Here is an 18,099-nt window from a genome sequence, read left to right as displayed (position 1 = left end):
TTTAGTCTCCATATCCTGTGATAATATTTTTCACTCTTCTGTGAAGGTGTTCCATTAGATCTTAGTGTGTGTTTCTGGAGATGTGCTTATATAGTCACAAAAGCAGTAGTAAAGTCACTGTGCTGATGTAGGCTGAGGTGGTCTGCGGTGCAGTCACAGTTCCAATTTATCCAAAAGGTGTTGAGGTCAGAGTTCTATAGCAGGTCACTTAAAATCTTCTACTCCTAACTTTTTAAAGCATATCTTCATTGAGCCAGCTTTGTGTTTTGTTAACTGGAACATGTTTGGGTTCTTCATTTTATGTTACTTTATCTAAAGACATCCAATTCAATTGTGTGCATCAATTAATCTATCAATCTATCAATCTATCAATCTATCTATCTATCTATCTATCTATCTATCTATCTATCTATCTATCTATCTATCTATCTATCGTGTGTGGGGTTGGTTGGTTTTTAGGCTGAAACACACCACTAGCCCATAACAGAACACTGAACAGATTCACACACTCATTTACATCTCACGTTTTATAAATACAATCTATCTTTTATTTGTTTGTTTCAAAAATACTTTGGAGGAATTTAATAGACGCAACATATTGGCAAATGTCAGAGTTTTATTGCCGTAAAATCCAAAGTGTTGGTCTGGGTCATTTGAAAAGGCATTGCTATGTAATGAAACGAACACCAGGGTTAAGTGTCTGTCCACTGCAGTCCAGTTTTTTTTTTCAAGCTTTTTAGTATGGGGCGTTTGGCGTTTCAGCACCACGAGTTGTGAACAGCGACCGGCAAGCGTGTTCAATCAATTCGGTTTTAACCGCGGGAGCTTTAGAAAAATCGGTTATTTGCATTGGACGCTGCAGGTGTGTTAAAATCTGTAAAAAGGTCTGACAGGAGCACACAGATTTATCATCAATGTAGTCCAAAAAGTGACTTTTATACATGGTAAAAACGAGAGGGTTCGTCTTTTCCACTTAAAACTGCAGTGCCAAGTGATATTTATTCTCTTTTGATCCCGAGAGAGAGAGAGAGAGAGAGAGAGAGAGAGAGAGAGAGAGAGAGAGAGAGAGAGAGAGAGAGAGAAGCACAAGACGAATGCCTCTGCAAATCGTGAAAGGACCCGAAAATTAGCAGGATGTCCTGCATTTTATTTAACTTCCTTCAGTGTTAGGAAACATAACATAATTCCATGACCACCGTGAGTGACGAGCTGTGGGCAGGAATCTGCATTTTCCTTTTCTTTTTTTCTTTCTTTCTTTTTTTTTTAATTATAAATACAAATGCATTTATGGCTCCAGCAGTTACTGCCTGGGTGAGGTCTGGAGCGGTATCCAAGAGCTGCCTGCGTCGCCAGTTTTGCGAATAAATTCAATCCCAAATTTGCAGCCTGAAAAACACTGACTGGTACATCTGGAGAGAGAGAGAGAGAGAGAGAGAGAGAGAGAGAGAGAGAGAGAGAGAGAGAGAGAGAGGTTTGAGTATACCTCAGGGAGGAAGAGGAGAAGCCGAAAGGGAGGAGGAAGAGAAGAAGGAGGAGAAGGAGGAGGAGGGAAAAGAAGAGTTCGAGCTCGCGTTTGAAATAAAAAGTCGCATGGTTCATCCTGCGTCCTGCGCGCGCTCCTGTGGCTCCTGCATTCACCGAACCAAGCTTGGTCTCGTGCAGGATCTAGTCTTCTGTCTAACACTGTTGCTTTGAAGCTCATGAGCGAGAGGGCGGATGGCGTGCTACTACCTAGTGATTAGCTCCACGCACCTCAGCAACGGACATCTCCGGAGTATCAAGGGAGTTTTCCGCGGTCCGCTGTGCGCGAGCGGCGGCGCAGAGTCTCCGGTAATGCTGACCTTGCTTACACACGTACACACGCTGCACGCGCGCCTTGCCTTTGCACCCTTTTATCACTTTTTTCGAATAGAAGTGTGCATGCAAAGGCACGTGGTAACGCTGGAATCTGTCTTTTATTTCTTTTTTTCTTGCGTTCCCTTTGTCAAAGAGTTTCAGGTGATATATATATATATATATATATATATATATATATATATATATATATATATATATATATATATATATATATATATATATATATATATATATATATATATATAATCCCAAATGTTTCCAATGCATGCCTTAGCATAACGCTACCTTTGATGATCAGCAAGTGGCGCATGCCACCTTCTCTTCTCCTACTTTCTCAGCTGTTTTGTGCTGTGTTAGGATTTGGGTTAGTTTGGTGCTGTGTATTAAGTGCATCCTCGGTGCTACTACTGCGAGAAGCACTTTCTCTAAGAGTAAACAAAACAAACAAAAAAACAAAAGCTTTCTAGAAGATCATTTAAGGGTTGAGCCTTGAAAACAGACCTACTGTACATACACACACAGAGACATACAGTACTGTACACACTTTGGGGAATCTGCTTTTTACATTTTTAAATGCTTCGTAAGTACAGCTCAAGGGAGAATGCCCAATCAAAGAAGACTTTATAACTGAAAAAAAAAAAGCATATGAAAAACTCTTTTCTAGCCCTTTAGCATTCAGGATCGGTAAAACGCTGCATGGACCAAGAAATTGTCGAAAAAATGACAAGGACATTGTCATTTGCATGACAGTAATAATAATAATAATAATAATAATAATAATAATAATAATAATAATAATAATATTAATAATAATAATAATAATAATAATAATAATGATGAAATACTAATACTGTATCTATCAATAAAGTATTCTAGCTTTTTTGATTTATTTATTTATTATTATAATTTTTTTTTAATATCTGGGGGTTCTCCCCGGTGTCTCCTGTAAAACTTGTTATATCAGTCCTTGAAATATATGAGTGCAAAAAGCCCCCCAAAATGAAAGAAATGTACCCATTGTTTTTAGAGTATAACAAATGAGGGAGTTTTAGTCAGTCACTAAAACATTGCAGTTTCGCAGTATTTTGTTAATAAGTATACTGGGTGCAATGAAATTCAGCTAATAGCAAACAAGACACAATAGAAGATAGATATATTATGAGATTGTACATGAAATGTGCATAAATGTATAGTATGATATAGAGAATGCAGTGTATTGCAAGTAGTGATATGAAGGTACAGTACATGGATGAGTGATATTCATGATATTAAAGATGTTATTTATTGCTGATCCAGGCAGGTTAACACTGGTAAACAATTATGCTGCTTTTTTCTGTTTTTGCTTTGGCACCGAAGTAAAAAGTAATAAACTGTAGCCGACATCAGCGGCTCAAATTATCCGAGTGCTTGGCTCTAAAATCGAATTGTTATCAAAGATTGTGGCAAAATGCTGTTGTGGATGGCAAAAATGTTCTAAACAGCCAAACTCGAATATGACACAGACACCAAGCTGTGTTTGTTCTCAATTGATCGAAGCACAATGTGCTGTCTGGGATTCATGAAAAAAAGTGAAATTCGAGGTTTAAAATGGTTGAAATGCATTTCATCGAGAACCTTTTCTTACTGTGATACATCATCATAGATCAAATAATGTACCGAAAAACAAACATTTTTGCACACAGTAAGAAATAGCCATATGTTTATATTGATAACAAGCAAAACTGCAATAAACTGGTTGGATTACCTCCTATAGGAATTGCTCCTTACGGTATAGATATCCTGTCGAGTTGAGTTTTAAAGATATATTTTAAACACTCTTACAGTACAGTGTCTGTCTTCATTTCAGTGCTAATGAAACTAATACGCCACTTAAGTTGAGTCACACCTTACTAGTCTCTGTGCATTAATTTATTAATATCAATAAAATCTTTTCCTATAAAAACAAGAAGTCCCTATGTTAACAGATTTTGTAGATGTGTTTGACCAAGACTTGCTATAATAAAGATATGAGGCATTAATTACAGACATAGCTTTGATTTTAGATTTGAGCTTAACCAGCAAAATCTGTTTTGTACACTGATTGGATAAAAGTTGTAGACACCTGACCATAAGATTTGAATATTATATCATCTTGAAAATCTTATTTCACATTCAAACCTGATTTGCTGTTATGATAAGCTCCCCTTTTCTGGGAAGATGTTCCACTAAATGTTGGAGTGTAATTGTGGAGGTTTGCAGTCATTCAGCCTTAAAGGTGTTAGTAAAGATACTGATGTAGGCTGAGGAGGCCTGAAGTGCAGTCAGTGTTCCAGTTCATCCCAAAGGTGTTAGATTAGATTGAGGTCAGAGCTCTATATCAAGCCACTCAAGATCTTTTACTGTGGCCCATGTAAACCATATAATAATGGAGCTCGCTTTCTTCACAGGGGCATAACCATGATGCAACAGGTTTGGGTCTTTTAGTTCGGGTGACAGAAGAAAATGTGATCATATTGCACCCAAAGACATCCTAGACAATTGTGTGCTGTTTGGAAAAAAACCTCAGATGGCTGGAAAAGTAATAGAGAGTGCATTACAGTGTATCAGAAATGGCCATTTGTCTGAAAATGCAAAGAAAATATATGGAATAACTCCCTGACAGTGTTACGAAGTGCATTTGAATACTCAGCACATGCTGTTTAATACTGTCAGAGAACCACCTGGAAACATGACCTTCAGAATTAGATTACATTATAAGCTTAGCTGGCTGTTATACCAGCATTCAGTGTGCCAATGAAGTGTTCTATCAGAAGCCTTATTATAATGTGACACCAAGGCAACAGGTGAGCGGGACGCTAACACAAACGAATTTCAACATCTCTGACGCAGGTATTAGAAAGGTTCGGATTTAAATTTGTAGGAGGCCATTGGAATAGTTAATCTTTTTGTAAAACATTGTCACTCATTGCCGCTTCATCAAACATTTGTGGCACACACAAGAACACATCGACTAATACATTCTGCATTCAAAAATAGAGAAGAGAAAGAAGCTACCTGATACTTCACCCTTTTTTACCTTCATTTCATTTCATTCCATAAAATAAATTAAAATAAACTAGAATATTATATTGTATTTATGTGGTTGGGAGGCGTCTCCTTATAGACAAACAAGTGCAGGTGTTTGTGTGTCCCAGTCTCAGACTGTGTATGCCATAGAGACTTTGCACGAGGTCCTGAATGGCCCAGGTCTCACCGTGTATTCCTGATTGACTACCTGCTTTTGTCCCATATTATAAAGTAGAGCATGACCACAGTCATTTGCCATGTCATTGTCTCAGAGGAGAACAGCATACTGCAGTAAAAATAAGAAGAGGACTAAACATTGAGGGTCTGCTTTGCTCTGTCCTTTTTTTGTAAAGATTCTAGCCCAGACAAAGAAAAAAATCTAATCATAATGGTGGCATTTTGGAATTTATACTAAATATTCAAAAATATCTATTCAAATAAACTAAACTTTCTTTTCGGCTTCTCCCGTTAGGGGTTGCCACAGCGGATCCTCCGCACGTTTGATTTGGCACATGTTTTACGCTGGATGCCCTTCCTAACGCAACCCTCCCCAATTTATCCGGGCTTGGGACCGGCACTAAGAGTGGCTGGGGATGGTTCCCTGACCGGGAATCGAACCCGGGTCGCAGCGGTGGGAGCGCTGCATCTTAACCACTAGACCACCAGGGGACAAAAAAAATCTATTCAAATATCTACAAGAAATAATTTCTCCAAAATGTCATTTGTAAAATGTTATTCTTATGGACAAAGGTGTGTGGACACCTGGCCATAAGATCTGTATGTGTTCTTTTTTTTAAATCCGATTCCACATTTATTCCCCATTTGCTGTTAACCTCCACTCTTATGGGAAGATGTTCCACTAGATTTTGGAGTGTGCTTGTGGAGATTTGTGTTCATTCAGCCACAAGGGTGTTAGTGAAGTCAGGTACTGAAGTAGATGAGGTGCAGAGTCCTGGGGGGCAGCCAGCAATTTCAATTTATCCCAAATGTGTTCAATAGGGTTGAGGTCAAAGCTCTATAGCAGGCCACTCAAGATCCTTCACTCCAACCCATATAAAGCAAATGTGCATGGGGCTATGTGCACAGGGACAATGCCATGCTTGAACAGGTTTACTGTAAGTAAGTAAAAAAGTGAAGGCAAAATTCTAAAGACGTCCTTTATAATTGTTTGCCTCCAACTTTGTGGTAACAGTTTGGGGAAGTTGGGCATCTCAAAAACATTTTTAATGAAAGGAGAAGTGAAATGATAAAATTAACCCTGAAATCTGCTGAGAGTAGACAATTAACAAACTAACTGTATACCAGTTTTCAGCAAGAGAACATGGAGTTGGTGGTCTAAAAGAAAGTCAGTGGGCACTAAATGTAATACTATCTCTGTGGAGCTAAATAGGACAATAAACTCACTAGTTCACATTTGCACAACATCTAGAAAGGCATACAAATCAGTGATATATGCAGTGCTCTCTATTAATATTGACACTCTCTGTAAATATGAGCAAAGCAGGTTAAGATTTTGTTCAAAAATTCACAAAAATAGGCTGCTTTGAAGCATTTCAAACAATTGCAAACAGTGTAAAGTTGTATGAAATTGATCTTTTTTAAATATATATGTAATATACGTATATGTGATGTTATTGGCACCCTTTTATTGAATACTTGGAGAACACATGGCAAGGGATCTGTGGCCATTTTTCCATACAGAATCTCTGCTGGAGTACTTTCCGGTTTAGTTCACTTCACAAGTTTTCTATGGGGTTCCAGTCAGGGAATGGTCATAGGAGAACCTCGATTTAGCGGTCAGAACCTATTTTTAATGAAAAATCTAATTAAGCTAATCTAATTTATATTGAACATCAGGATCATTTTCTTACCTCTGAAAAAGATTTTCCTTGTTCTATATTTGTAGCCTTTGTGTGTGTGTGTGTGTGTGTGTGTGTGTGTGTGTGTGTGTGTGTGTGTGTGTGTGTGTGTGTGTGTGTGTGTGTCGGCCTATTACTCTGCATGTTATTCCGTTCTCACACCAGCGTCTGTTCTCACTTGAGTGAACGTCTTTATCCTTCCAAAATTATACTGTAGCATGTGCTCAGACCGTGCAAATTGCGTTTAGACCTCTCAGCATGTGTGTGAGTGTGTGCACTGATGCCATTTTTGTGTGTGTGAGAGTGTGTGTATGCGTATGTGTGTGTTAGTCCCCCAGGATTGACAGTCCTAGCAGGCTGAGTGGGGCGGAGCTGGCCTGTCTGCTGACAAGTTTGATGGGTAATTTGAGAGCAGCTGTTGTGAAATGTGGGTTTTGCTGCATCCTAAATCGGGGTGTCATGTTCTCTTTGACTCAAAGAAATATGAATACATCATGGGCGCTAACACACACACACACACACACACACACACACACACACACACACACACACACACACACACACACACCAGCTTGGTTTCTCAAGCAGAGTTCTGAGCGACAGTTAACAGCCGCTCATTTCCTTTCTTCATTAGCATTTTCGCATGTAATGGATTTTCTACAATGATGCCAACCTAGCACTGCATAAATGTCTAGTTGTGACATTAATACACTTCAGGAATGCATTTCAAGTTCTTAGTGTGCATTTCATTAGGACGTATTGAAAACGCATTATGAGTAGACGGCTCAAAGGTTATTAATCTAGTGTTTCATATTGAACCGATAGCGTAATACACACAATAAACACAACCTGGGCCCTGATTGGAAAATAGATATCATGCTCATTGGAAGAAGCTTTCTCATTTCTCTTCTTCCTCTTCATTCCTTGTCTCTTTAGCCACCACGCACATGCAAAATAAAGTGCTGTATTTCCTCACATGTGCAACAGAGGGTGCACTTTTCAATTTTGGATCTAAATTATTATATCATTTATTCACAGATTATTTATTTGTGTCTTGAAGAGCCACCAGTCAATGAAGCGATATGAATGACCATAGTTTATATATGGTTTTTACACCATCGTGTGTTTTTTACATGCCATTATGTGAGTGACATAGGTGAAAAACATGATATGCCCTGACATCTGAATTCAAGTAAGCATGTACCATTGTGTGTACAGTAAAATATGTGATCATAAGTAAAAAATAAATAAATACAAAGAAATTGTCATTCATGTGAAATCTATGAAAATGACCTATTGAATGTAAACAATTATACATTAATCAAGATGCAAGATCAAACAAACAAACAAATAAAGAAATAAATAAATCGAAAAAATGTAAACACAATAAATGCGAAGAAGTGTATCTGTGAAAAAGATGCGAAACATAACATGGTGTCAAAAATAAATAAATAAATACAAAAATAGCATAGTACATTTACACAATGTGGTAGATTCCCTTATCAAAAGCAACTTACAATCTTATTTTTATTCGACTGAGCACCTGAGGGTTAAGGGCCTTGCTCAGGGGCCCAGCATTGACAGCTTAGTGGTGCTAGAATCTTAACTCATGATCTTCCAAAGTCCAGCACCACTAACCACTGGGATACCACTAGTAGATAAAATAACAAGAACATCATGAAATAATTACATATTAATAAAAAAAACCCAATATTATTGTGTATAAAACAGAGGTTATGAAGTTGATGAAGTCGTTATGAAGTTCCTCATGCCATCTAAGGGAGATTTGCACTTGCTTGCTTATTAGCGATACATTTAAGATTATAATGAACAAACTTATAAGCACTAAACATTATACATTATATTAAACATTGTTATATGAACAGTACAGACCAAAAGTTTGGACACACCTTCTCATTCAAATGCATCTCATTTTCTTTATTTCTTTATTAGATTCACACTGAAGGCATCAAAACTATGAATTAACACATGTGGAATTATATATGGAATTATATACATAACAAAAAAATGTGAAACAACTGAAAAATGTCATATTTTAGGTTCTTCAAAGTAGCCACCTTTTGCTTTGATTACTGCTTTGCACACTCTTGGCATTCTCTTGATGAGCTTCAAGAGGTAGTCACCTGAAATGGTCTTCCAACAGTCTTGAAGGAGTTCCCCGAGAGATGCTTGGCACTTGTTGGCCCTTTTGCCTTCACTCTGCGGTCCAGCTCACCCCTAAACCATCTTGATTGGGTTCAGGTCCGGTGACTGTGGAGGCCAGGTCATCTGGCGCAGCACCCCATCACTCTCCTTCTTGGTCAAATAGCCCTTGATGCCTTCAGTGTGACTCTACAATTTTTATAGTCATGAAAATAAAGAAAACACTTTGAATGAGAAGGTGTGTCCAAACTTTTGGTCTGTACTGTATATTCAAATAATTATGTCTATATTATTGTATGTCTTCAATTATGGCATAATATCTCGAAGACATCTTCTGAGGTCATACTTTTAAATAATGACATGAAATTTTGAAAATGAAACTATATTATAAATATGGGATTGAAATCACAGCATGAAATCTGAATGTAATACGTTGAAATGATAAGTTATTCAATTGAAACACTGCACTTGTGCAGTTCAGGCTTTCCGTTAAACATCCAGTGTATTGTGGTGTCATTCGTGGCTCAGGGCTCTCATTACACCCATTCTTTTCTTTAATGATCTGGAGAGTGAGAGTCTGAACAGCTCACTCTGTTCACATCGCACTAATTGATACTAATTGATAAGGTTCATCTCCCTGTTTCCAGTAAGTGTTTTAGCCATAACAGGCAGGCTGAGATCAGCACTTTTGGATCTGCACTGAGACCAAGCAGGCGTCGTTTAATATTCCGCTCCAGGCCACAGCTGTCCTCTGAGGTCGTCTGTCTGAAAGTCTTTGTGCTCGGGTCCTGACGTTAACATGGTGTCTGCACACTAATTGCACGAGTAGACTAATGAATCAGTCTTTACTTTGGGTGCAATTACAACTAAAATAAAAACACACACCATGCATTTTTTTTACTATATATATCTACAAAACAAAAAGGCTATAATCTTATAGAATAGGAATGAAAAGAAAAGGAAAGGTAGGAAAAGATGAAAAAGAAAAAGCCTGCAAAAACGAATGCGGTTTTCAAGGCTTTTTGCAGAGACCGGCCACCAGTAATTGCCCCCACTTATGCTAATTATGCACTCAGAGAGAGAGAGAGAGAGAGAGAAATAGAGAGAGAGAGAGAGAGAGGGAATGGCACTCAGCGAAAGAGAGAGAGAGCAAAGAGGAAGCTTACTCAATCTGTTTGCGGTACCGAACATGAGAAGGTTTTCTTTTTCGGATGTTTAAAAGCAGTTTGTCTGAACTTTTCCGAAGGCATTATTATTATGGGAAATGATTGCTAATGGCATTAAAGTGCTGCCGAATAGCACGGAAAAAGAGGAAGAGGGCTAAATGGAGGTTAGGTCACTCACTTCTTGTGGTCCAACTTTAATCAAGAATATCTAAGTCTTTGTATACAAGTGCAATATTGCTCGAATGATGGCTCGATCCACACCATGACCTCTGAGCAAATGAAGTATACAAATGTGTGTAGACACGATGGGTGTTAAGTGCAGAATTCTGTTGACAGGATGAGCTCTAAAACCAGCTAAATTATGATGGATCATGGTGCTGCCTGTGTGCATCTGTGTGCACACGTTGTGAGAGATTTGTCCAAAAATACCTCACATTATTATATTTTCAGAACTCTTTTGCGGACCCTTAAAATAAAATAACCTGAAAATGTAAAATGATTTCCTTCAAATGCTTCCTTTATTTTTCCATTACTTCAAAGCAGGCTAATACTCACACTGTGATTTTGGACATCACCGAAACAACATCTGACAGGCCAAATAAAATACAATTAATGGCCCGAGCACAGTTAATGACTTGCCATTAATAATCATGGCATTTCTTTACAGTCTGTCTTCAAATAATGACATATCGTGAAAGAAATAATGAATTATTAATTAAATATGCAACAACATAATATTATAGAAAGGCATTATGTGGTCTAAATAATAAAATACCTTTAAATAATGTTTTAAAATCAGTAAAATGATAAAATATCTGAAAAGGACAAGTTATGACATTAAGAGTGGCATTTCTTTAAATAGTTTGTTATAGAGGCAAAATATATTTAGAATTAAAAAAAATATTATGTCAAAATATGTATATGATGATATGGATGTGATATGATATGGTCTTGATATGATAAGTCGAAATAAATTGAAACAAAGTCTTAAACCTTTTTTTTTTTTACCACAAATACTGTAGTGTTGTCTGAGGCCTATAAATAGAATTGACATCATTTACAGATTGTAATCCACAGAAGTTACACAAAACGTCTATTTATAATGATGTTAGGCAGAAAAACAGCTTGGAGGGTAATCAACATTATTGAACTTCAAGATTTAAGTGTACAGGAAACAGTCTGTTACACTATGCAATAAAATCCTTACTATGTGAATCCTTCAGCAATCTGGGACATAAACAATGAGATGAGAGAAAAGAAAAGAAAAGAAAAGAAAAGAAAAGAAAAGAAAAGAAAAGAAAAGAAAAGAAAAGAAAAGAAAAGAATCGACTTTGCAAATGCAAAAATCAGAAGTGCAGGTGCATATGTAAAGTTATGCAAGATTAATAGATTGGGTCTATATTGTTATTCACATTTATAAAAAGGTCTGTGTGTGTGTGTGTGTGTGTGTGTGTGTGTGTGCAAAGCATGCAGAGGTAGTGTGTAGCCTATGCTGTTATTTGCATTGTTTTAGTGTGTGCATGTGATGCCTCTCATGATCAGAGGGTAATCTGTGTCTGTAATGATGGTAGAGAGGCAGTGAAAAGGTGTCATTGATAAGCCTGCTGGCCTGTAGGTACAAAATGGGGCAGAATACCATTCCTGTCAGCCCAAAACCGGATCTGAGACTGGAATGTATACAGCTTTATTACGATTTAATGAGCAAAACCTCAGCTGGTCTTTTTTTTTTCTTTTGGTTAATGGCCTGCACCGTTTTAGCAAAAATCCCTCTTTGCATTGTGCATGTAGCTTGAAAATAACCGGCTATCTTTCACTTTGTCGCTCGCTATAGTGTGAACGTAGAGTAAAACATGATATCGGATTCCACTCGCAGCAGAGCCATTCAAATAGATAATAGCGGAATTCATATAAAACTAAGCATTCAGTTCTCTTGGATATTCACTCGAATACGGCCCGATGCCCTGGTACACACGATATTCCCGCAGGCAGATGATTTTATTACTGTTTCACCTTTCCACCAGACTGATGGGTAAATTCAAGAATGTTCCGTGGTCATGTTGAATTCATTTCATGCAGACAGACAAAACCCAGATAAAAACAAGAGCTATAAATGTGGCAGCATAAGTGCCAGGTCATATCATATGAGCAGGAAAGTATGTTTTAATGGCAGGAGATATGAATATCTACAAACAGAACATATTAGGGGAAAATGAGGAACTGGTAAGGAGAACATGAAACACATTTTAGGAAAGAGGAAAGTATCCACTCAAGATTAATACACAATATATGACGAAAAGCAATTAAAGTTAATCCAATATTTAAGTGGAAATTAATTAACTTAAATCTATAAGAACAAGTCAAAATATACTTAATTATACATAATTATATACACAACCAAGCACAGCTAATTCTCAAATTTCTCTGGTTGAAAAAAACATGATAGCTGGTAATCATCTGACTTGTTTATGATGGGCTATGCGATTTGCGCTGTTTTTTTTTTAGGAAGAAAGAGCAATAAGGGCACATGTGATTAACATATGGAGACTACTAGGGTTGTGCAGCTAGGTATGATTCCACATCTACAGCCTAAAGATCCATGATGCTACTGAGCAGCTCAAGAACTTTGAGGATGGATTTGGACTGTAATTAACAACAGTATACTACAATAACTTAAGTGTTTATCACTGCACACCTCAAAAATGGTGAAACTGTAATGAATGGACATTCTTTGCTGCCCAGTTAAGGATGGGTTCCCTTTTGAGTCTGATTCCTCTCAAGGTTTCTTCCTCGTGCCATCTCAGGGAGGTTTTTTTGCCACAGTTGCCACTGGCTCACTTATTAGGGACATTAAGATTGCAAGGGACAAACTTTTAGGAACTCAAACTTGTACATTCTTTGTAAAGCTGTTTTGAGACAATGTCCAGTGGTGAAAGGACTATACAAATAAAAATGAATTGAACTGAACATATTTGTTGAGGAGATATAGTACAGACAGTAATAGTTGCAATACAAAATACTTTACACTTGAGAAATCATGTTAGTTTTCTTTTTATGCTGTACCTAATAAAGATTTGGGGATCACATACAAGTTCTTACAGAACCATTATTATATTATTGTGCTTACATTTTATCCTTGCCCTCCCACAAAAAAAGGTGGCTAAACTGGGTACAGGGGTCTGCTATGCATGCCAATATGAAGAAATTTGATTTCCTCTTAATCGGCTGTTTTTTAAAGCAAAAAATAAGTTCACAATGAACTGTTGGCCAATGAAAAGGCCAAATATGCAAAACAAAATTGAGAGCCTCGGATCTGACAAACAAGAGTAAGTGCAGTGAGTAGTGCTGAAGTGTGAATTGTCTATGTCCAAAAATTAGTCAGCGACTGGGAATTCAGAGCTAAAATTGTGAAGCGTGAACTACTGTAGGCTTTGCGCATTTAGCATCTTAGACATGCTAGTACGAGGAAATTACAGTATCTAAGTGACTATGGGTTCATTATCAGAACACAGATGGCAGGGGCTTCGGTCATAAAGACTGCTCAGTCAACGGGCAGTGTTTGAAAGGAACAGTGACTCAAATGAGTTCTGAATTTAGATCTATGGGAAAAGCCATCAGTAAATATCATTGAAACACTTTATCTTAAGAAAAAAACAAAACAAAAGGGCAGCTGTTCTCCAGGTGGCTTAGAATACAAATGCAGGACATGATCAGACTGTAAAAAGAAGAGAAATGACTGTCCATGTCTCATAGAGAGGAATATTATAGGGTAGGAGTGCATAAAACTTGAGTTGAAAAGACAAATTTGTGTTTGAAAGCTCTGCAATGCAAAAAAAAAAAAGCTGTAAGCTCTGGTCTGGTCTGCAGAAAAAATGTGATCTGGGCATCCATGACTTACCTTTCATTACATTCTCAATAAGTAGGGGAGTGCAAGTGTGGCATACATCACGGGAACAATCCAAGGCTCAGTGCTTGACCCCTAGAGTGAGCAGGTCCAGAGAATTTTTTATGCTGCAGTAGGCATTTATTTTGCTCACATTGATTTGGATCCACTGTTCCTTTAGGCTGAAAAAAAAACAAACTCGCAAAAAAGTTGTCTTTGGTCATGAGTTGGTATCCAATGAAGACTCATTTATAGCCATTGCAACCAAAGACAACTGACTTTTTTCATTTGATGAGGGTTTAGACAAATTAAGTTAAGGCAGTTTAATGAGACAACAAAAGACAAAACCAAACCATCAAAGACTATGATAAAAAAATATAGGGCCAGGCAATCAGCACGAATCAAAACCAGAGAATCAGCATAGTAATAACTAGGTTGACTAAAAGCACAAGCAAATAGATTGTATACTTTGTTAAGACACACAGACTAATCAACCAGAGGGGCATATTCCTGATTCTGGATATTCACTGGCACTGGCACAATCTGACTGTGACCACTACTCATACTGAAAATAAAAAAAATCAGCTTTGAAAACAAAACTCAGGATAGTGTGTTGGTAACAGACAAAAAAAAAATGCTTTTGCCCTAAAGCTCACTTTGAAGAATATTTAAGTTTTTCTGACCGCATGTTCTGCACAAGCCTGGCTTATGCCGTTTGATGATGCAAGCAGAAAGACATGTAATGAAATGTCAGTTTAAATTAGTACAAAGTTCTTAGTTTTCAGTGAACATCTATACCCCGTGATTAAATATTTCCATTTAATGGGAGTGGGCTCTTTCCAGGACAACTCTGTCCCCAGTTTGATGAGGGCATTTGGAGTTGTTTGATGAGTGTGAAAATCATATGTAATCATATCCTTGACTGACCAGACACACAACAAACCCAACCCATTAACACATACTGTATTGAAGTTTAAATGTTCTCCACCATCATCATCATAACACTGTCATGTAATGGAGGTACAGGAGGATGCAAGTGCAGTAGATGAACATTTTATGTAAACTTTATGGACAAAAGAACTGACACCTGACTTTTCCAGCCATATGTCGGTCTTCCCCAAACTGTTACCACAAAATTAGAGGCACACAATTGTATACAATGTCTTTGGATGTGGATGCTATTTATTTTTCCTTTACTTGAACTAGGAGACCGAAACCTGTTGTAGCATAACACTGCTATGGTGCTCAAAGCAAGCTCCATGAAGTTGAGTGGCCTGTTATAGAGCTTGTTATAGAGCTGTGACCTCAAACCTATTGAACACCTTTAGGATGCATTAGAATGGACCCCATGCCTCCTCACTCTACATCAGTACCTAACTTTACAAAAAACCTCGTGGCCAAATGAGCACAAATCTCCACAAGCACACTTCAAAATCTACTGGAAAATCTTCCCAGAAGAGTTGAGGTTATTATTATATCTGCAAATGAGGACTAGATTTGAAAAAGCAAATACCAAGGTGTCTACACACTTTTATCCATATAATGTATATAAAATCCAGAAAGTACAAATTGAACTCCACAATCATAAATGTAATTTAGGTGTGGGTCAGGCAATCAACAAGCTCCATAACTAAGGGAAAATCAAAGATGATAAATTAAAATGGGATTGATATCGACAGGTAGCAAACACTGAACAATACTTTATACAGACAATTAGGACACACAAGGGAAATAACCAAAAAACAAAACAGGGGCTGGGCATGATATAGAAAAAAGATACACATAGCTAGGGCCATAGTGCTGAAAACTTGCACCAGGGGGATCATGTCTGGCAAAAACATCACCTGCTGATGGAAAAATTGTGCCCACTAAAATACTTCATGCTGAGGTTCCCTGTCATTTAGATGGGCCAGGATAAGTTTAGTGAGTGCAGAACACTTTAAATTCACCTCATAAGATGCAGATATATCATCAGTCATCAACCACCATTCGGCCTCTGATTTTTTGTGCTAGCTCTCTCTCTACATGTCAAGTTAAGTGTAAAGATTTAGATCAGAGAGGATGTAAAGACATGCCTTAAGTCTCCTATTTGTATCAGGGTATAGTTTGTTCATGGTCTTGCATGTTTATTTGTATCCATGTTAAGTTGTGTACATGAAAAACCCAATGTGCACATTTAAACTAATTTTGCAGTAGTCAATGTCGGACGGTGTTAAATTAACTTATCAAATAATATACTTTGTGTACAAGTACATTAAAACGTACATAAAAGGGTTACATTTTAGCGAAGGGAGGGGTGCCTACGCTCCAACAACTCTAGATTATATAACTTGCCAAAAGAGTTAAGATAATAAACTATAATTTTAAATAAATTCAAATCCTTAATTGACATAATAGTGATGATAATATTCATGATGAAATATGACAAAACTGACTAAATGTAAGCCTTAACCCTAAAAGATATGACACGTTTATATTAAAATAACTTTTTGTTTGTTTAGCAACTCTAATTCTAATTTGCAGGTTGAAACTGTTTTAATAGAGCAATTAGCTTACAAACTTCTTTTTCCGCAAACATTGAACATAACTGAAAATATAAATCTAACATAGTAGTAGTGGAGAAGGCAAAGGTTGGACTCAAAGGTCCAGAATGCAGATAGAGTGGGGCTTGGTTAGTTTGCATGCAACAAGATAGGTAGATTAGCATGATTCTTGATTGGAGCTTTGGAAGCTAATCTGCTTGTTTAGAGTGTGCAGATGAGGAAGTGGGAATGCTGGACAGACTAAAGGAATAAAGCAGTGTTCTCTTTAGGTAGAGCTACATTTACAACATTTGTAAGATGTCCTTATATAGAGTGATGTACATTTATTATCTTTATATCACTGAACAGTTGAAGGTTAAATGGCATTGCTCAAGTGCCTAAAAGTAGCAGTTTAAGGAGTTAAAAATGATCTTTAAATCAGAAGTCTTAACCATTGAGCTACCACCACCTAGAACCTCCTGTTGGCACAAGTAAGTGGGTTTATGGCATTGTGAGAATCATAAGAAGATATTAACCAAAGCGAAAGTTTTAAACATAAACAGTCAGGAAGACAATTGTGTTCGGTTAAACCCTAAACCAGCCATATCACCTTGTACATCATATGGTAGTACACACAAGTTTGTGGACACCTGACTAAAAGATTCGATATACTTTTTTAACATCCCTTTTCACATTTGGTCTTTGTTTGCAGTTATAATAGCCTCCACTCTTCTGGGAAGATGGATCATTAGAAATTGGAGTGTGCTTGTGCTCATTCTGCCTCAAGGTTATTAGTAAAGTCAAATACTGTTGTAGGGTGAAAGCCTGGGCAGCAGACAGTGTTCCAATTTATACCAAAAAGTCTTTAAAAAGGTTGAGGTCAGAGCTCTATAGTAGGCCACTCAAGATCTTCCGCTCTAACCCATGTAAACCATATCTTTAAGGAGCTTGCTTGGTGCACAGGGGCAATATGACATGCTGGAACAGGTTTGGATCGCCTAGCTAAGGTGAAGAGAATATTTAATGCTATAACTTCCAAAACCATCCTATAAAATGTAAACATTGTGGTAGCAATTTGGGGAATAAGCACATAGGCCAGAAAAGATGGGTATCCTAAAACTTTTGTCCACTTTTGTATATAGCAAGGAAGAGGAAGGAGAAGAAGAAAAAAATATTCAATATAATTGAATAAGAAAACATTTCTAAATATTTCACTATTACTGAACATCAGCAACATGCAGAAGCAAATGATGGTTCAGTTTAATCTAAGTTGAGTTAAGACTAAGTTGCTTCAGTTTAATATATTTGCATGTAAATGAAATCTGCCACTTCTTTAATATTAAATTCTGTTTAATGGATGCTATTCTTTACTGGAATGACTGGCAGGTCGACAGTGACGTGATAAGAAAATTGCAAAAATAATTGCATCCTTTTTTTTTTTTTTTTCTACTCAGCTCATTAAGCAAATCAGATTGGACCCTGAGCACATACACTCCCTCACATGTACACAATCCTTAAACTGTAAACCTGAAACACAGCTGATGTGTACTGTAATTATAGAGTGCGTAGGTGTGTGTGAGACTGACAAGAGCGCAGCCGGTGTGAAT

At 37.3% G+C, this 18,099-nt stretch overlaps 1 protein-coding gene across 2 annotated transcripts in view; it reads left to right on the top strand.

The window, feature by feature from the left end:
• Positions 1–1,430: 1,430 nt before the first annotated feature.
• Positions 1,431–18,099, top strand: part of znf804b (zinc finger protein 804B) — a 130,426-nt gene continuing 113,757 nt past the window's right edge. Inside the window, exon 1 of one of the 2 annotated variants that reach the window (XM_083529851.1) lies at positions 1,431–1,830. In XM_083529851.1, coding sequence (XP_083385977.1) covers positions 1,717–1,830 — 114 coding nt within the window. In that variant the 5' untranslated portion in view covers positions 1,431–1,716. The remainder of the gene's footprint in view (positions 1,831–18,099) is intronic. The other variant, XM_083529852.1, reaches the window with a different exon arrangement.

This window comes from Silurus aristotelis (genome assembly GCF_946808225.1).
Source record: "Silurus aristotelis genome assembly, chromosome: 25".
NCBI classification, from domain to species: Eukaryota; Metazoa; Chordata; class Actinopteri; order Siluriformes; family Siluridae; genus Silurus; species Silurus aristotelis.
Note: the sequence above shows the minus strand (reverse complement) of the source record. Positions and strands in the feature narration are given on the sequence as shown.